At 42.4% G+C, this 13,979-nt stretch overlaps 1 protein-coding gene across 1 annotated transcript in view; it reads left to right on the forward strand.

Annotated features, from left to right (window-relative positions):
• Positions 1-13,979, forward strand: part of MTOR (mechanistic target of rapamycin (serine/threonine kinase)) — a 223,792-nt gene that overhangs the window by 175,107 nt on the left and 34,706 nt on the right. Inside the window, exons 35-38 of the mRNA XM_006885758.1 lie at positions 2,793-2,918; positions 3,013-3,144; positions 9,991-10,106; positions 11,266-11,383. Of these exons, the coding sequence (XP_006885820.1) occupies positions 2,793-2,918; positions 3,013-3,144; positions 9,991-10,106; positions 11,266-11,383 (492 nt within the window). The remainder of the gene's footprint in view (positions 1-2,792; positions 2,919-3,012; positions 3,145-9,990; positions 10,107-11,265; positions 11,384-13,979) is intronic.

Consider the following 13,979-nt stretch of genomic DNA (forward strand, 5'->3'; position numbering starts at 1 on the left):
ACTGTCGACATTTATCAAAGTTAATAGAGTTTCCAGAAGCAAGTTTTTTAGGAAGTGGATGCCACTGCTGCTTCCAGACCTGACATAGAATGTTAATGGTTGTGTCACCTGCAATGCACAGCAACCCTATGTACAGCAGCTCTGAACCCTTCCCTGTCCTGAGCCAACATCACTAATTCTGACACACCAACCCCCATTGCCACAGTTACTATATCAGTCCATCTCATCTGGAGTCTCCCTCTCCTGGGCTGTCCATCTCCCCATCCGAGCATGATGTCCTCCAGGGACCAATCTCTCCTGGCCACAGGCCCAGAGTAAGTGAGGCAGAGCTTCAATATCCTAGCCTCCACAGAGAAACTTGGTTTCACCCTCTCCAAGACAGACCAATCTATCTTATTGACAGTCCATGATATGTTCAGGACTCATCTCCAGCACCACAACTCAATGGTATCTTTTCCTCTTCTGTCATCCTTCGTCATTGTCCAACTTTCTGAAGCATAACAACTAATTGAGAAAACCATGGCCTGGATTAGGCGCACCTTTGTACCTAGACTGACATTGTTGCTCTTCAGCACTCTGGAGAGGTTCATGACAGCAGATTTTCCCAAAACCCTAATGCCCAGGTACCTCCTCAGACCAATTCAGTCAAAATCTGGGTATTGGAGTAGACCCAGAGTCAGTATCTTTTTCACCTCCCATATAGTTCCAGAATATGGTCAAGACTGAGAACTACTGTTTGAAAGGCACTTGCCTCCTGCTCTTTAAACAGAGTTACCTGCTGTTCTCATTTACCATCTCCTGATGTCTACTTTTCCCTGGCCCAGAGGTATCCTATCATGTCTACTGAGACTTTTTCCCCACTGATGTTTCCCTTTGTAGGGAAACTATTCCAGGTCCTCCATCAGTAATTTTCACTGCAACATTCAGATCATTTTAGCAGGAGATGCTTTTGGTCCCCTATCTGGGATTCTGTAATCGTGAGTGGTCTTGGAAAGGACAGTTCTCCCATTCCTTAAGTAGGAAGGAAATTCACCAGCAAAGAGAGGAAGACTTTCCTGCTCTAGAAACTACTTGTCACCCTACTTGTTTATACTGACCTCTCTATTATTGTCCCTTTCCCGTTGGCCAGATCTGCCTAATTCCAGAGTCTCTCTCTAGATCAATTGGAGTCTGATTTGTTGGAGTTTTCAGGGCTTTTTAGGAGGCTGTGACAAAACTTTTCTACTCCAAGCTGCATTCCTGTCTGGGGAGCTCAGGGCACATTCCACTGGAAAGGAAGAAGCAACAGGCAAAGGAATAATGTCTATGAATGCACTCATTTATGGCTCTAAAAGGAGCACATACAGTCCTCTTACATGTTTTATTAGTAATTATGAAATGCCTACTGAGTGTTTTGGTGGAAAATTGTCTGTTGGGAACCAGAAGTATGCATTCCACAAAGCAAATGTTTCCCGCTTGACTTGTCTGCACCCTGGTCTTTTAAATGCCTGTAATGGTGTGAAGAGTTTCCAGTTGCAAGATCTGATGAATCTCCTAACATTCTATAAAGAGAGGCTTTACGCAGGTCTAGATTGGGAGGGGGAAGAAGTGAATGCATCTTGGGGAGGCCACACACCTCTGACTTTGCTGTGTCTTGAACACCATCATCACGCTCAACCTTCATGAGTTTCCAATCTTGAAATAATAATCTGCTCTTTGGCTTAAAGGAGGCAGAGTATTTCCGCATTTGGGAGAAACTAGCAATTAATGAAAAGTAACTGAAACAATCACTCAGTGTACCTTTTTTCTATTTTTCTAACTTTTCCAAATCTTTATTGTCATACTTCATGGGATGGAATGATAGAGGGCCGAGGCCTGAAAAGAAACATTACATTTGTGATAGAAACGTGTCCCAAATGGCTGGAAAGCACTCTATGAACTGCTTGGACTGGGGCTCTCATCCCTACCCCATGTCTCCTGTGAGTCTGGATGGGAGAGCCGACTTCCTGTTTGGGCGTAGGTTGCATCTTGTCCTGTTGAAAAGCCTGAGGGTCATTGTTCTGAATTATAAAGTTGTTTGTGTGGAAGACAGCTCTCTAGGTCCCATGAAACCACTCAGTAATAGATCTTGGAAACCCATCTCCCCTTTTTCATCTCTGTCCTCTGGCCTGAGAGTCTGGCTCCATATCAGAGAGTGTGGAAGAGGGGAAATTCACTTTACTCTTAGCAGTCTTTGACATAAATTTGGTTTCGTCCCTTTGTTGATTAATTCACTCTTTTTAAATTTTAGTTTTTAAAAACCCTATATGTGAAAAGTAAAAACCCCAAACCTCTATGTGAATTCTTCAGATCCTTCACCTTTTCTATGTAGTTCTTTGTTTCGGACAAATGATGAAAAAAGAACCTAAGCAAGACCAGATACAGAGTATCCCAGAAGTTTTAGTGCAGATTTAGGTTCTAATAAAATGAAAGTTTAAAACGCATTATCCACAAGCCAGAAAAGAAAGGTAAATAGTTCATTTAATCCTCATCAGAGCCTTATAAAGTCAATCCTGTGTTTATTCATTTTATAGATGAGTCACTTGCCCTGAGTCATAGACCTTAAGTAACTTGCCCTGAGTCACAGCCAGAATTCAAGCTCCAGGGTCCAGGCTTTGCTGTCCCTCCGATTCCTAAGTAGTTTCTGTATGGTGTTTCGTTCTTAATCACATTATATAAGTGATCCTCCTGTTCTGTTAGAGTAGATTTTCCTGGTGTTGCGGGAGGTGAAGCTGCAGCAGAGGACATATGCTAATCCTTTCTGCCTGTCCCAGGGCTGCCAGCGTATTGTGGAAGACTGGCAGAAGATCCTCATGGTGCGCTCCCTTGTGGTCAGTCCTCATGAGGACATGAGAACATGGCTTAAGTATGCAAGCCTGTGTGGCAAGAGTGGCAGACTGGTGAGTAACCCTCCACTGGGTGGGATGAGAGGCAGAGGAGGAATGGTGCTCCTGCTCCAGATCTGTTTATGACCTGACCTGTCTTGTTTTTAAGGCTCTTGCTCATAAAACCTTAGTATTGCTCCTGGGTGTTGATCCATCTCGGCAACTTGACCATCCTCTGCCAACTGTTCACCCTCAAGTGACCTATGCATACATGAAAAACATGTGGAAAAGCGCTCGAAAGGTCAGTCTCCAAATCCCCTACTAAATAGACCTTCTCATCTAGCATGCTCACTTAAAGGAGCTCTGGTGCCCTCGTAGCAAGAAGCTGAACCGCAATTCCGAAGGTAGGCAGTTCGAATCCATCAGATGCTCCGCTGGAGAAGGAGGAGCAATCTCCTCTGCCACTCGGATCCAATTCGTCAGTACACAGCAAGGGTGGGATGTTTCGAATGCTCAGAATGCTCACTTACCTTGTGTTCTCAATGCCTCCTTAAAGGCCAGGAAGAAAACGGTGCCTGTGCTGCCTCCTCACAAGGCTGTGCAGTTCATTTCTGTTCTAAACCAAGGGGGCTGATTCCGAAAGATGAATCATGTTTGAGAAATGCATATACACCATTGATCAAAACAGTGAGTGTAAACGTAGTTTTGTTATAATCCAGAATGTGTTGGCACATAAAGCACCATTTCTGTCCCCCTACGATGATATTAAGGAGACCTGGCCGTGTAGTAGTGCTTATGTGTTTGGCTGTTTACGCAAAAGTCAGTGGTTCAGATCCACCAGCCACTCCATGGTAGAAAGATGTAGTGATCCGTGGAAACTATGGGGCAATTCTCTCTGTCCTACAAGGTCACTGTTGGAGTTGACTTGGGGACGATGAGTTTGACTTTGATATAAAAGAAGATAGATTGTCCAGTACTTAAAGAGCGTATTTTGGTCACCCACTCCAAACGAAGAGGGACAAATTTAAGTACCTTTTAAATTAAGCAGGTCTACTCCATCACCACAATGCTTCTGAAAATGGCATTTTGTTACGGTCTCAAGCAATTATGTTTTAAAAATAAATACAGTTAACATTGGGGGGGAAAAGAGAGAGCATATTTTGAAAACACTCAGAACCTTTCACCAAAAGACCAATTTCAGTTTTTCAGACTTCTAGTCTCCTTTCCTATCATCAAACTGGAATTCAGAAGCAACACCCAGAATATAATAGTGCTGAAGCCATTGCAGAATGCCTCATACTTTATGTGGAGAGAGGCCCTTGGGAAAGAAATGTGGCTCCTGTTTTTATTTGTTGGGGTTTTTTACAATCTCTCTGCGTGATAATGATTAATGCACCTCCATAATAAATAAGTAAGTAAGTAAATAAGCCCTGAAGGCAAAAATCACACTGGTTTGGGCTCTCCTGTCAGCATCCTCTTTACCAAAAGGAAGAGAGTCTAAGCTGTCCTGTCACCTCTTTGATCCCCACAGCAAAGCCTGAAATACCCATGTGCCTCTCCTGAGATCATGCCAGATCCTTGGACTACATCTAGGAATTGACTTCTTACCTAAGGGGGATGATACAGTGAATGCCACCCGGGGTGAGAGCTACAGCTCTGTCCCCTGACACTTGGTCTTTGACGTGGGTTTACTTCAACACAAATAACCACATTTTCTTCTCCAAATGTGCATCATTTTTGTGGGTGGGTTGGTTGTTAGGGTTTGGGGAGGTGTCTCTATTTTCTTTCTTTCTTTATTCAATCCCTGTGAGCCTTAAGCCAAGTAATTGGACTCAAAACCTGATTCTCCTCCAGGCAAATGAGAAAAACAGAAGGTGCTGGATCTGAATATGGTCTGATTTCCTTGCTATGTATAACCTCCAAGTCTTTGAATGTCTTGACGAAAGCAAGCAGAAGGAGCCTTCTGGACTGTATCTTAACCAAGGAACAGTGTGTTTCAACGTATGATCACTGCCCAGCTTCTCCATGGATTTTACTTTTTCTTAGGAGTCCAAATTTTGGTTAGAACTCTAAAACCATGGAGGTTAAAAATTAACAAGTCAGCTGCTTGTTGTGATTAAAAATACCATGACTTATAATGAAGAAAATAAGATATTTTTAATACAATGTTTCAATTCCTTGCAAATAAGTAACCTTCAGACTACAAAGTAGAAAGATACTGGATTCACCCTTGCTGAATTAACTTAATTTTGGATTTCAAATCTAAACTAATACCCACCCTTCTCCAATTTTGACAATATTCTTTTCCTTTTGGCTATTTAATTTTTGCAAACCATTACTAAGTCACAGAAAAGGGGCTTAAACCCTATGTAAATCATTAATTGCTGTGTCCTCTGGGGAGCAACTAGCTTCAGAATTCCTTTTTTTTTTCTTTTCGTACTGGCTTTGATGTTGCCCTGATCATAGACTTATCAATCACATATTAGTAATTGATCTTATTACTGCTTCTGATTACATACATACACAAGTAAGATGTGTACATGTGTATATTTAATGTAGATTTGTAGATATAGGGATCTCTGGTGACCTTGTGGCAAGGAGTTGCACTGCCAGCCCAGAAGCATGCAGTTTATTTAGATCCACCAACTGCTCTGCAGGAGAAAGTCTCCTCTCATGTGATTTACTACTTGTAAAAACCTGCTGGTGAGTCGAAGTTGAGTCAGTATTAACTGAACATGACATAGCAACAATGTGTGTGGGGGTGTGGGGGGGGGTGTATACACATATATACACACATACATACATATCATTCGGAAGCAGGAGTGGCATCCACTTCCTAAACAACATACCTCTGGAAACTCTGTGAAGTTTGATAAATGCCAATAGTTGTACAGGGGCTTCAGGCCTTTTGTTCACAGGGTCACTATGAGTCTTGCTCAACTTGATGGCAGTCAACAACAACAACATATGCATCTAAAGGGTGGAGGGATAGTGCAGGAGAGGAAGACCTCGGAGGAGATGGGTTGACACTGGGCTAATGGGATAGGTGTGTTGGAGATAGTGAGACTGGCACAGGATAGGGCAGGATTTATAGCTATCGTACATAGTGTGGCTATGAATCTTGGGCAATTCAATGGTACATAACAATCACAACAACATAGATATAATGGGTAGTTCCGGTGGCTTTAATGGTAACAAGTTGCACTGCCAATCCAAAGGCACATGGTTCAACTGTACCAGGTACTACCAGCATGGGGGAAAGTTGGGTAATCTCTTGTGCAATTTACTCCTTCTAGAAACCCACTGAAGGATCAGCTATGAGTGAATTTCAGTTCCACACTACATAACAACAAGAGAGAAAGCACACGTGCTCTAGTGACCTAATGGTTAAGGAGTTCACAACAACCCTATAGCACACTCTTCGACTCCACCAGCTGCTCTGAGGGAGAAAGATCAGTCTCCTCCCTTGCAGTTTACAGCACCTGGAAACCCACTGGGGATATACACGCTCATTGCCGTCAAGTAGGTTCCAACTCATAGCTGACCTGCCATTGGGTTTCCAAGGCTGTAAGTAGGATGGAAACAGACATGCGTATTTTTCTTTCATGGAGACACTGATAAATTCCAACCTCTAGAAGAACTTGCTGCAGACTATGCTACTCGAGCATGTCTGTGTATGTATGTCTATGTTTCTATTTTAATCAAATTTCTATCTGGACAGTGTAGTTCTCAAGAAAAACTAAAGGAACAGTTATCACTTTCCGGCTGTAGGATGCTAATGTGGCTCATTTTTCGAAAGATGGTGGTGAACAGTGGAACTGTATGAAGGCAGATGTCTAGGGAGACAGGTTTCTTGTTAACCATTGGAACATCTGTGTGTCTGCCCTCCTTGGGCTGGATTAGCTCCTGATAAATTGTCGCATTAGCCTAGTTCAGGGTTATACCATATCTCCTGATGCCAATTAATTCCGTCTGTTATAAAGAAGCTGTGTCTAGTCTTGACTCCCAAATCCCAGAGAGGTCTGTTCTCCTTCAAGGCTATTGTCATTGAGACAACCATATTGGGGTTTTTGTTAAAAATAAAAATTTAAAAAACATCACAGTACCAGGAACAAAACCAAACCTAGCTGGCAAGGAGTTGCACTGCCAAGCCAAAGGCAGGAAGTTTGAATCCACCAGCTGCTCTCAGAGATAAAGATGAGCAGTGTCATGTGATTTACAGCCTCTGAAAACCCACTAGAGGGTTAACTATGAATCAGTTCCAACTCTATGACAATAAGTTTTTAGTTATGTGATTCACTATAAAGATTCACTGGGCCAATTGACAGCACCATGATAGAGACGAGATTGAGGTTAACAATTACATCTTGCTCGGCTCCACAGTCAACACTGTTGGCACTAGCAGTCAGGAAATAAAGTGAATTGCACAGGGAAAATCTGTTGTCAGCGACCTCTCCAGAGTACTGAAAAGCACCGATGTCAGTCTTGAGACTAAGGTGTGCCTAATCCAGGCCATGGTCTTCGCAATTACTTGCTCTGTGTTGGAGAGCTTGACAATGACTAGGGATTACAGAATAAGAATCAGTGCCTTTGAATTAAGTTCATGCAAAGCATATACAGAAACCAAGAAGTTATTGAAGCAGAACAAGGGGATTTTTTTGTTTTTAAATGCTGTCAAGATGAATATGACTCCTTGTGAACCTATGAACAACAGATCTAAACTGTCCTATCCTGTGCCATCCTTACTGTTTCAGACATACTTGATCCCATTGCTGTAACCACTATGTCAGTTTATCTCTTCGAGGGTCTTCCTCTCTTCTACTGACCCTCCACCTTTCCAAGCATGATGTTCCTTTTCTAAGAAATAGCCCATCCTAACAGCATGCCCAAAATATGTGAGATGAAGCTTTATCATCATTGCCTCTAAGGAGCATTCTTGGCTACACTTTATCCAAGACATATGTAGTTGTTCTTTTGACAGTCCACTCAACACTCTTCTCTAAGACCACAACTAAAAGGTATCAATCCTCCTGCTGTCATCCTTACTCATTGGTCCAGCCTTAGATGCAAAGCAGGTGATTGAAAAGACCATAGCTTGAATCAGGGACACCTTAATCTTTAAACTGACATCATTGTTCTTCAGTACTTTGGAGAGGTCTTTGACAGCAGACTTTCCCAGTGCAATACCTCTTTTAATTTCTTGACTGCTGGTACTGATGGTGTTGATTATGTATCTAAGTAACATGAACATTATGCTGAATGAACTAACTCAGTCCCACAAGGACAAATACTGTATAAAACCATTACTATAGAGTAGGTATGAGGATTCAAAGGGGGAACAGAGTGGAAGCAGAGGGTGAGAATGGGGGGGGGGGAAGATCCCATGTGAAAAACAATGTATTTGAACTCTGTAAATAACCAGTATAACCTTAAAAAAATTTAAAAAAAAAAAAAGGTTGGAGGAAGACTCAGCAACATCCTGCATCATGTAGATCACCCAATCTTGCTTGCAAAAGAAATGAAGACTTGAAACACTTAGGAAGATTAAAGGCCTTCAAAATAGGTTACACTTCAACATCAGGAAAACACTTTTATAGCTAAAGACATATTGTTTCACTCTCTCTCCCATAATGTCTCCCCTCTCTATGTTAATGGATTTAGGTTTTGCAATTTTTCGAATTGTTTTCGTGTTTGTTTGTACCCTGTTAATTTCCATTCTCAAAAGACTTCATGTAAGATAATGCTAGTTATTTCTTGACGTGTTGGCCTTACACAAATGACTTTTAACTTATTCCTAGAACTGTGGCTCTGCTTTGATCTATCCTACTTCAGATATCTATTCCTACCCCAATACCAAAAAACAAAGATTCTTACCACTGGACCAATTGGCTGTGTCATGATGGATGGAGAGGAGATTGAAACTATCAACAGCTTCATCTTCCTTGGATCCACAATTAACACCCTTGGTACAAACAGTCAGGAAATAGGGAGGCACATTGCACTGGGAAAATCTGCAGTTAGGGACCTTTCCAAATTATTGCAGAGTAGTGATGTCAGTTTGAGGACTAAGGTGTGTCTGATTCAGGCCATAGTCTTTCTGATTACTTGCTATGCATCCGACAACTGGACAGTGGATAAGGATGACAGAGGAAGAATTGATGCCTTTGAGCTGAGATGTTGGACAAGAGCACTGAACATCCCATGATGGTCAAGAGACCAAACAGATATGTCTTGGGGTTGGTTTAGCCAGAGTGCTCTTTGGAGGCAAGACATGTTGCTAGGAGATGCTATTCCTTGGAAAGGGACATGATGTTGGGAAGGGTGGAGCATCGGTGAAGGAAAGGAAGACCCTCAACCAAGCGAATTGACAAGGTGACTGCTGCAGTGGGCTCTTGTATGTCAAGAAGTGTGAGGATGGCGCAGGACAGAACAGGGTTCAGATCTTTTGTTTATAGGGTTGCAATGAGTCGTGCTTGACTAGATGGCACCTAACAACAACAGCAACACCCCAATACATTTGCTTGCCTTGTAGAAAATCCTGTATTGTAATTAGATCTAACTGCTTGAGAGTGCTCTAAAAATTTTGCTCCTGGACAACTACCATTATGCTTGGTCTTCTCCATGTTATACTTTGATGCATGACTGGCCTTCACCTTGTTTCTTGCTTGGGTACTGAGAGGTCTATCTGATTTTTAGATCTCGATTTTTTACTGTGCCAAGTACACAAGCTGTCATTGTGTAGTAAACAAATACTGAAGTTTTACTAGCCTGAAACAATTTACATAAGCCTAATTTCCTCTAGGGCAGTATATTGGTAGTGATGTAAGCAATTATTTCCAATTACTTCATGTGAATTGTTATTGAGGGGTAACCAGGCCAGGAGATTTTCCAGCGTTTATTAAACTGATAATTACAGTTGGCAAAAGAAAACGAAGATAGGAATTGAACTCATAAATCTTGAAAACCCAGCTTGCTTCACACCTTGCTTGAAAACCTAGTCTTCTCTCCTACACGGTCCTTACTCTGTGTTCTAGGATATTCTGTTTGGAAAGAGCTTGACTCATTTGCCCGTGAGGTGAACTAAAGTTTCTTTGTGAAGAGGTTGGGCCCATGCCAAGCGGCTCTCCACACTCTTGTCCCTCTGCAGATCGATGCCTTCCAGCACATGCAGCATTTTGTGCAGACCATGCAGCAGCAGGCCCAACATGCCATTGCCACTGAGGACCAGCAGCACAAGCAAGAGTTGCACAAGCTCATGGCACGGTGAGGTCCCCTTGCTCAGCCACATGCCAGTCACAGTACAGCCCTCCCATCCCAGCAGCCTCTGTGACAGAAATGTTACAGGCTCTGTGGATAGTTCTCCACCTTTACCCAGGAGGGATCTCAGCCATCCAACTGTCCAATGGCTCTGCCCTCCATTTTCCCAGAGTTCAACAGAGCAGAGTGTCTGTGTGCTGCATCCCTCCTTCTAAAAGACTTAAGTTCCTAATCCCTGTAACTCAATTCCTCTAGAACCCATTTAACCATACAGTGTAGTGGTTAGAAGTTTTGGCATTAGAATTAGACTCCTTATTTTTTAACATTCATGAATCCTGCTCATTTGATGTGTAACTTTAGATAACTTATAACCTGCTCTGTGTTTAAGTTGCCTCATTATATGAAATGCAGGTGGCAAGTGTTCCTATACTGTAAGTGATAAAGGACATTATGAAGAATTAGAAAACAGTGTAAATAGCTAGATCCAGTATCTTCTTTACAGTTGATAATTGCTATATGAGATTTTCTGGAGAGGCGGACTGCTCACACAGAGATAACTGGTGTCACATGCATCTTAAGAGTATGTGTAAGGGAGCTTTGGTGGCCGCAATCCCAAAGACTCATGGTTTGAATCCACCAGAAGCTCCACTGGAGGAGGAAGGGCAATCTCCTTCTGTGTCTGTCGAATCTGATTCGACAGTACACAACAACTAAATTAAAAAAAGTATGTGTGCATAACACTCAAGCTCATCACATTAATGATGGGGGGCTGATAGCTACATATAAATGAATTCATGTAACTCAAATCTGTATTGTGCAAGAGTCATATTATTAAAAATGGAAACCAAGGGGAAAGTAAGGCAGAAATCATATTGCAATCAATAGGAAAACAATGAGATTTGGGTTGGTAGGTCCACAGAACCCAGTTTATACTATCATTACAAAATAGAGGTCAAGGAATAAAGAGAATGCAATACAAATTCATTCCCAAAGCCCATCTCTTCTCTTCCATATGGTTGAACATTTTACTGCTTCCATTCCATTGCTTCGTGAGGGTGGGAATGAATATCAAGTAGACTTCAGTGCACCTGACCATAATATATTGCTCCCTTGAGAGGACTTTTTTGAAGAGAGCTCAGCATGGGGCTTGTTTCTTTCTTTGTAGATGTTTTCTGAAACTTGGGGAATGGCAGCTGAACCTACAAGGCATCAACGAGAGCACAATCCCCAAAGTCCTGCAGTACTACAGTGCTGCCACAGAACACGACCGCAGCTGGTACAAGGTAACCAAGGGGCCAGAAACAGCCCCACGTCACAGCCTGGCCTTTCTCTAGAAGCAAAACCCGAGTCCCCTAGCCTGCTCCCTGCACTCCTAAAGTATGGGGATTTAGAGGCAAGCCTCTCTGGAGCTGCTCTGATACTGTGAATGCGTTTCTTTGAGTGCGTAGAGCTGATCTGTCAGAATCCTAAGGAGTCTGTACATTTAATAGACAAAGCAAGAGTGATTCTCATTTTATTATGCCATGTTTGTACTTGTACTGCTGCTGCCTTTTTAACTCAGTTGCCTGTTTTCCTAGAGCATCTGGACACATGATTAATCTATGGAACTTTATCTTCCCTTGAGTCATCTGTTTCCTCCAGTTTCTTCCTGATTTCCAGACCTTCCTGCTCCTCAAATCAAGAATTTAGCTTTCTGTGTTTTTATTGGAAAGGCCTGGATAACATCCTGTTATGTCATGGGAAGTTCTCCAAACAAATAAACAGCGAGGATTAGAAATGGCATGAGAAATGCTGTTGACTTTAGAAGTGATTCTTTGAGGAAAGCAAACATTCCTGTGTGTTACATCTTTCCCGAAGGCCCTTTGGTAACAGCAAATGACATCAGTTTCTTTCCATTATGTCCTTAACTTCCTAATACCTTTGTGGATAGTGCTTTCTGGGTTGAAAGCATGCATGTCAAGCCATGGAAGTCTGTTGGAGTCCATTGTTGAGGTCACTTCTCTTCAAAGGGATTCCTCTTTTTCTCTGACCTTACACTCTACCAAGCATGATGTCCTTTTCTGGGAGCTAGTCCGTCCTGAAAACATGTCATACATGAGATGAAGTCTCGGCCATCCTTGCTTAGAAGGAGCTCTCTGGCTGCACTTCTTCCAAGATTGATCTGTTCTTTGTTCTTGCAGCCCTTGGTATATTCAGTATGTTGTCAGCACTACAGTTCAAAAGCATAAAAACTTCTTCAGTCTTCTTTAGTCACTACCCAGTTTTCACGTGCATTCAAGGTGACTGAAAATGTCATGGCTTGGGCCAGGCATACCTGAGGCTTCCGAGTGACAGCTCTGCCTTTTTAACACTTTAAAGAAGTCTTAAGCAGCACGTTTGCCCAACATAAATACATCATTTGATTTTGTGACTGCTGCTTTCATGGGTGTTGATGGTGGATCCAGGCAAGAAGAAATCCTTTACAGTGTCAACGTTTTCTCCATCTGTTGTGTTTTATCACAGCTGAAGTAATTGTTCCCTCTAGGGTAGCTGACTATCAAAAAGTGAAGGAAAAATAAATCCAGAAAAGGTTGTAACTAGCTTACTAATCAAAATATTTCCTAGCCAGAATTCTTTTCTTTATTCAACTTTTAGGGAAAAAGCTATTCACAAGAAAAATTGCTGCTTCCAGGAATTTTCCATTTTAAAAGCAGGTCCTAGTAAGAGTTTTTTGGGATTCATGGTGTCTTCTGTCACCATTGCCTTAGTCTTGTATCTGTGCAGTCATGGTTTCTGTCTTATTCATTATGTCTGCAGCCCAGTGCCTGGCACATTAGAGACATAAGAGAAGTAAAAATGAATACATGAAGGTGCCATAAAACGGAACCTGCATCATTGCAGGATTCTTACTCAAAACAGGTGACATGTTTTTCATGTATTATACATAGAGTTGCCATGAATTGGGGTTAATTTGACAACAGCTAACAACCACATGATCAGTTTCTTTGGCTTAGATAGTAAGAAACTGGATACATACATTGGATGAACTTTTAAGCAGGAGGCACAAAGGAATTTCCTGATTATCTACGAAGTCTGATCAGTAGTGAGTTTAAAGCCCTACTCTTGCTGCTGATTCACTGTGTCCAAAGCCAAGGTCTTCATCCTCTCCTCTACACAGTGTTGTGGTAAGGACCAGAGGCATCTTCCACCCAGCAGTCCCTGGGCACTGGCTCATCAGTCCTTGGGTCAGCAGCTGCCTGTTAGATCTAACAGGCAAATAAGCTTCACTTGCTGGAAAGCCCCACCCTCTCAATGTCTTTCCTTCCTCAGCTCTCTTATGACCCAGTTTAGATTTTCATCTTTATAATAACTGGCTACTTGTCCCCGGTATCTGCTCTCTTAAAAAGAATCTTTCTTTTAGTGCTGCCACAAGAGTTTTTCAAACCCATTGAAGCTCTGTTTCCTACAGAGAAAATTCTACCCCCTGTGCTCGGTTTGCCTGGTGGCTCCGTAGTCTGACTCAGCCTTTCTCCTTATCTCTCATCCCTCTGAGCACCATCTCATCCTGTTCTGCAGAGCCCCAAGCATCAGCCAGATCAGTCTGCTAGGCGGTCCCTGTGAGCCACCTTGTACTTCCCTACTTATTTCTTTGTTCCTGTGCTTCCCTCACCTAGGAAGTCCTCGGTACTGCCTTCTCTTGTGCCTCTTTGTCCCATTAAGCCTGCTCTTCAAGACTCGTTCTAAAACCCTTTCCTACATGGAACTTTTCAGTCCCTGTCCCTGGTATAAAACTACCTGCTTGGTATTCCCATGTCTGCCTTCTGTCGCCCCCATCTCATTCTGCGTTGTCACCTATTTAAGTCTTTAGATTGCAGTTGAATTCCTGTCCTTGCTTATAAG

This window comes from Elephantulus edwardii, unplaced genomic scaffold (assembly GCF_000299155.1).
Source record: "Elephantulus edwardii isolate Elephantulus edwardi_28Jun2011 unplaced genomic scaffold, EleEdw1.0 scaffold00045, whole genome shotgun sequence".
Taxonomy (NCBI): Eukaryota; Metazoa; Chordata; class Mammalia; order Macroscelidea; family Macroscelididae; genus Elephantulus; species Elephantulus edwardii.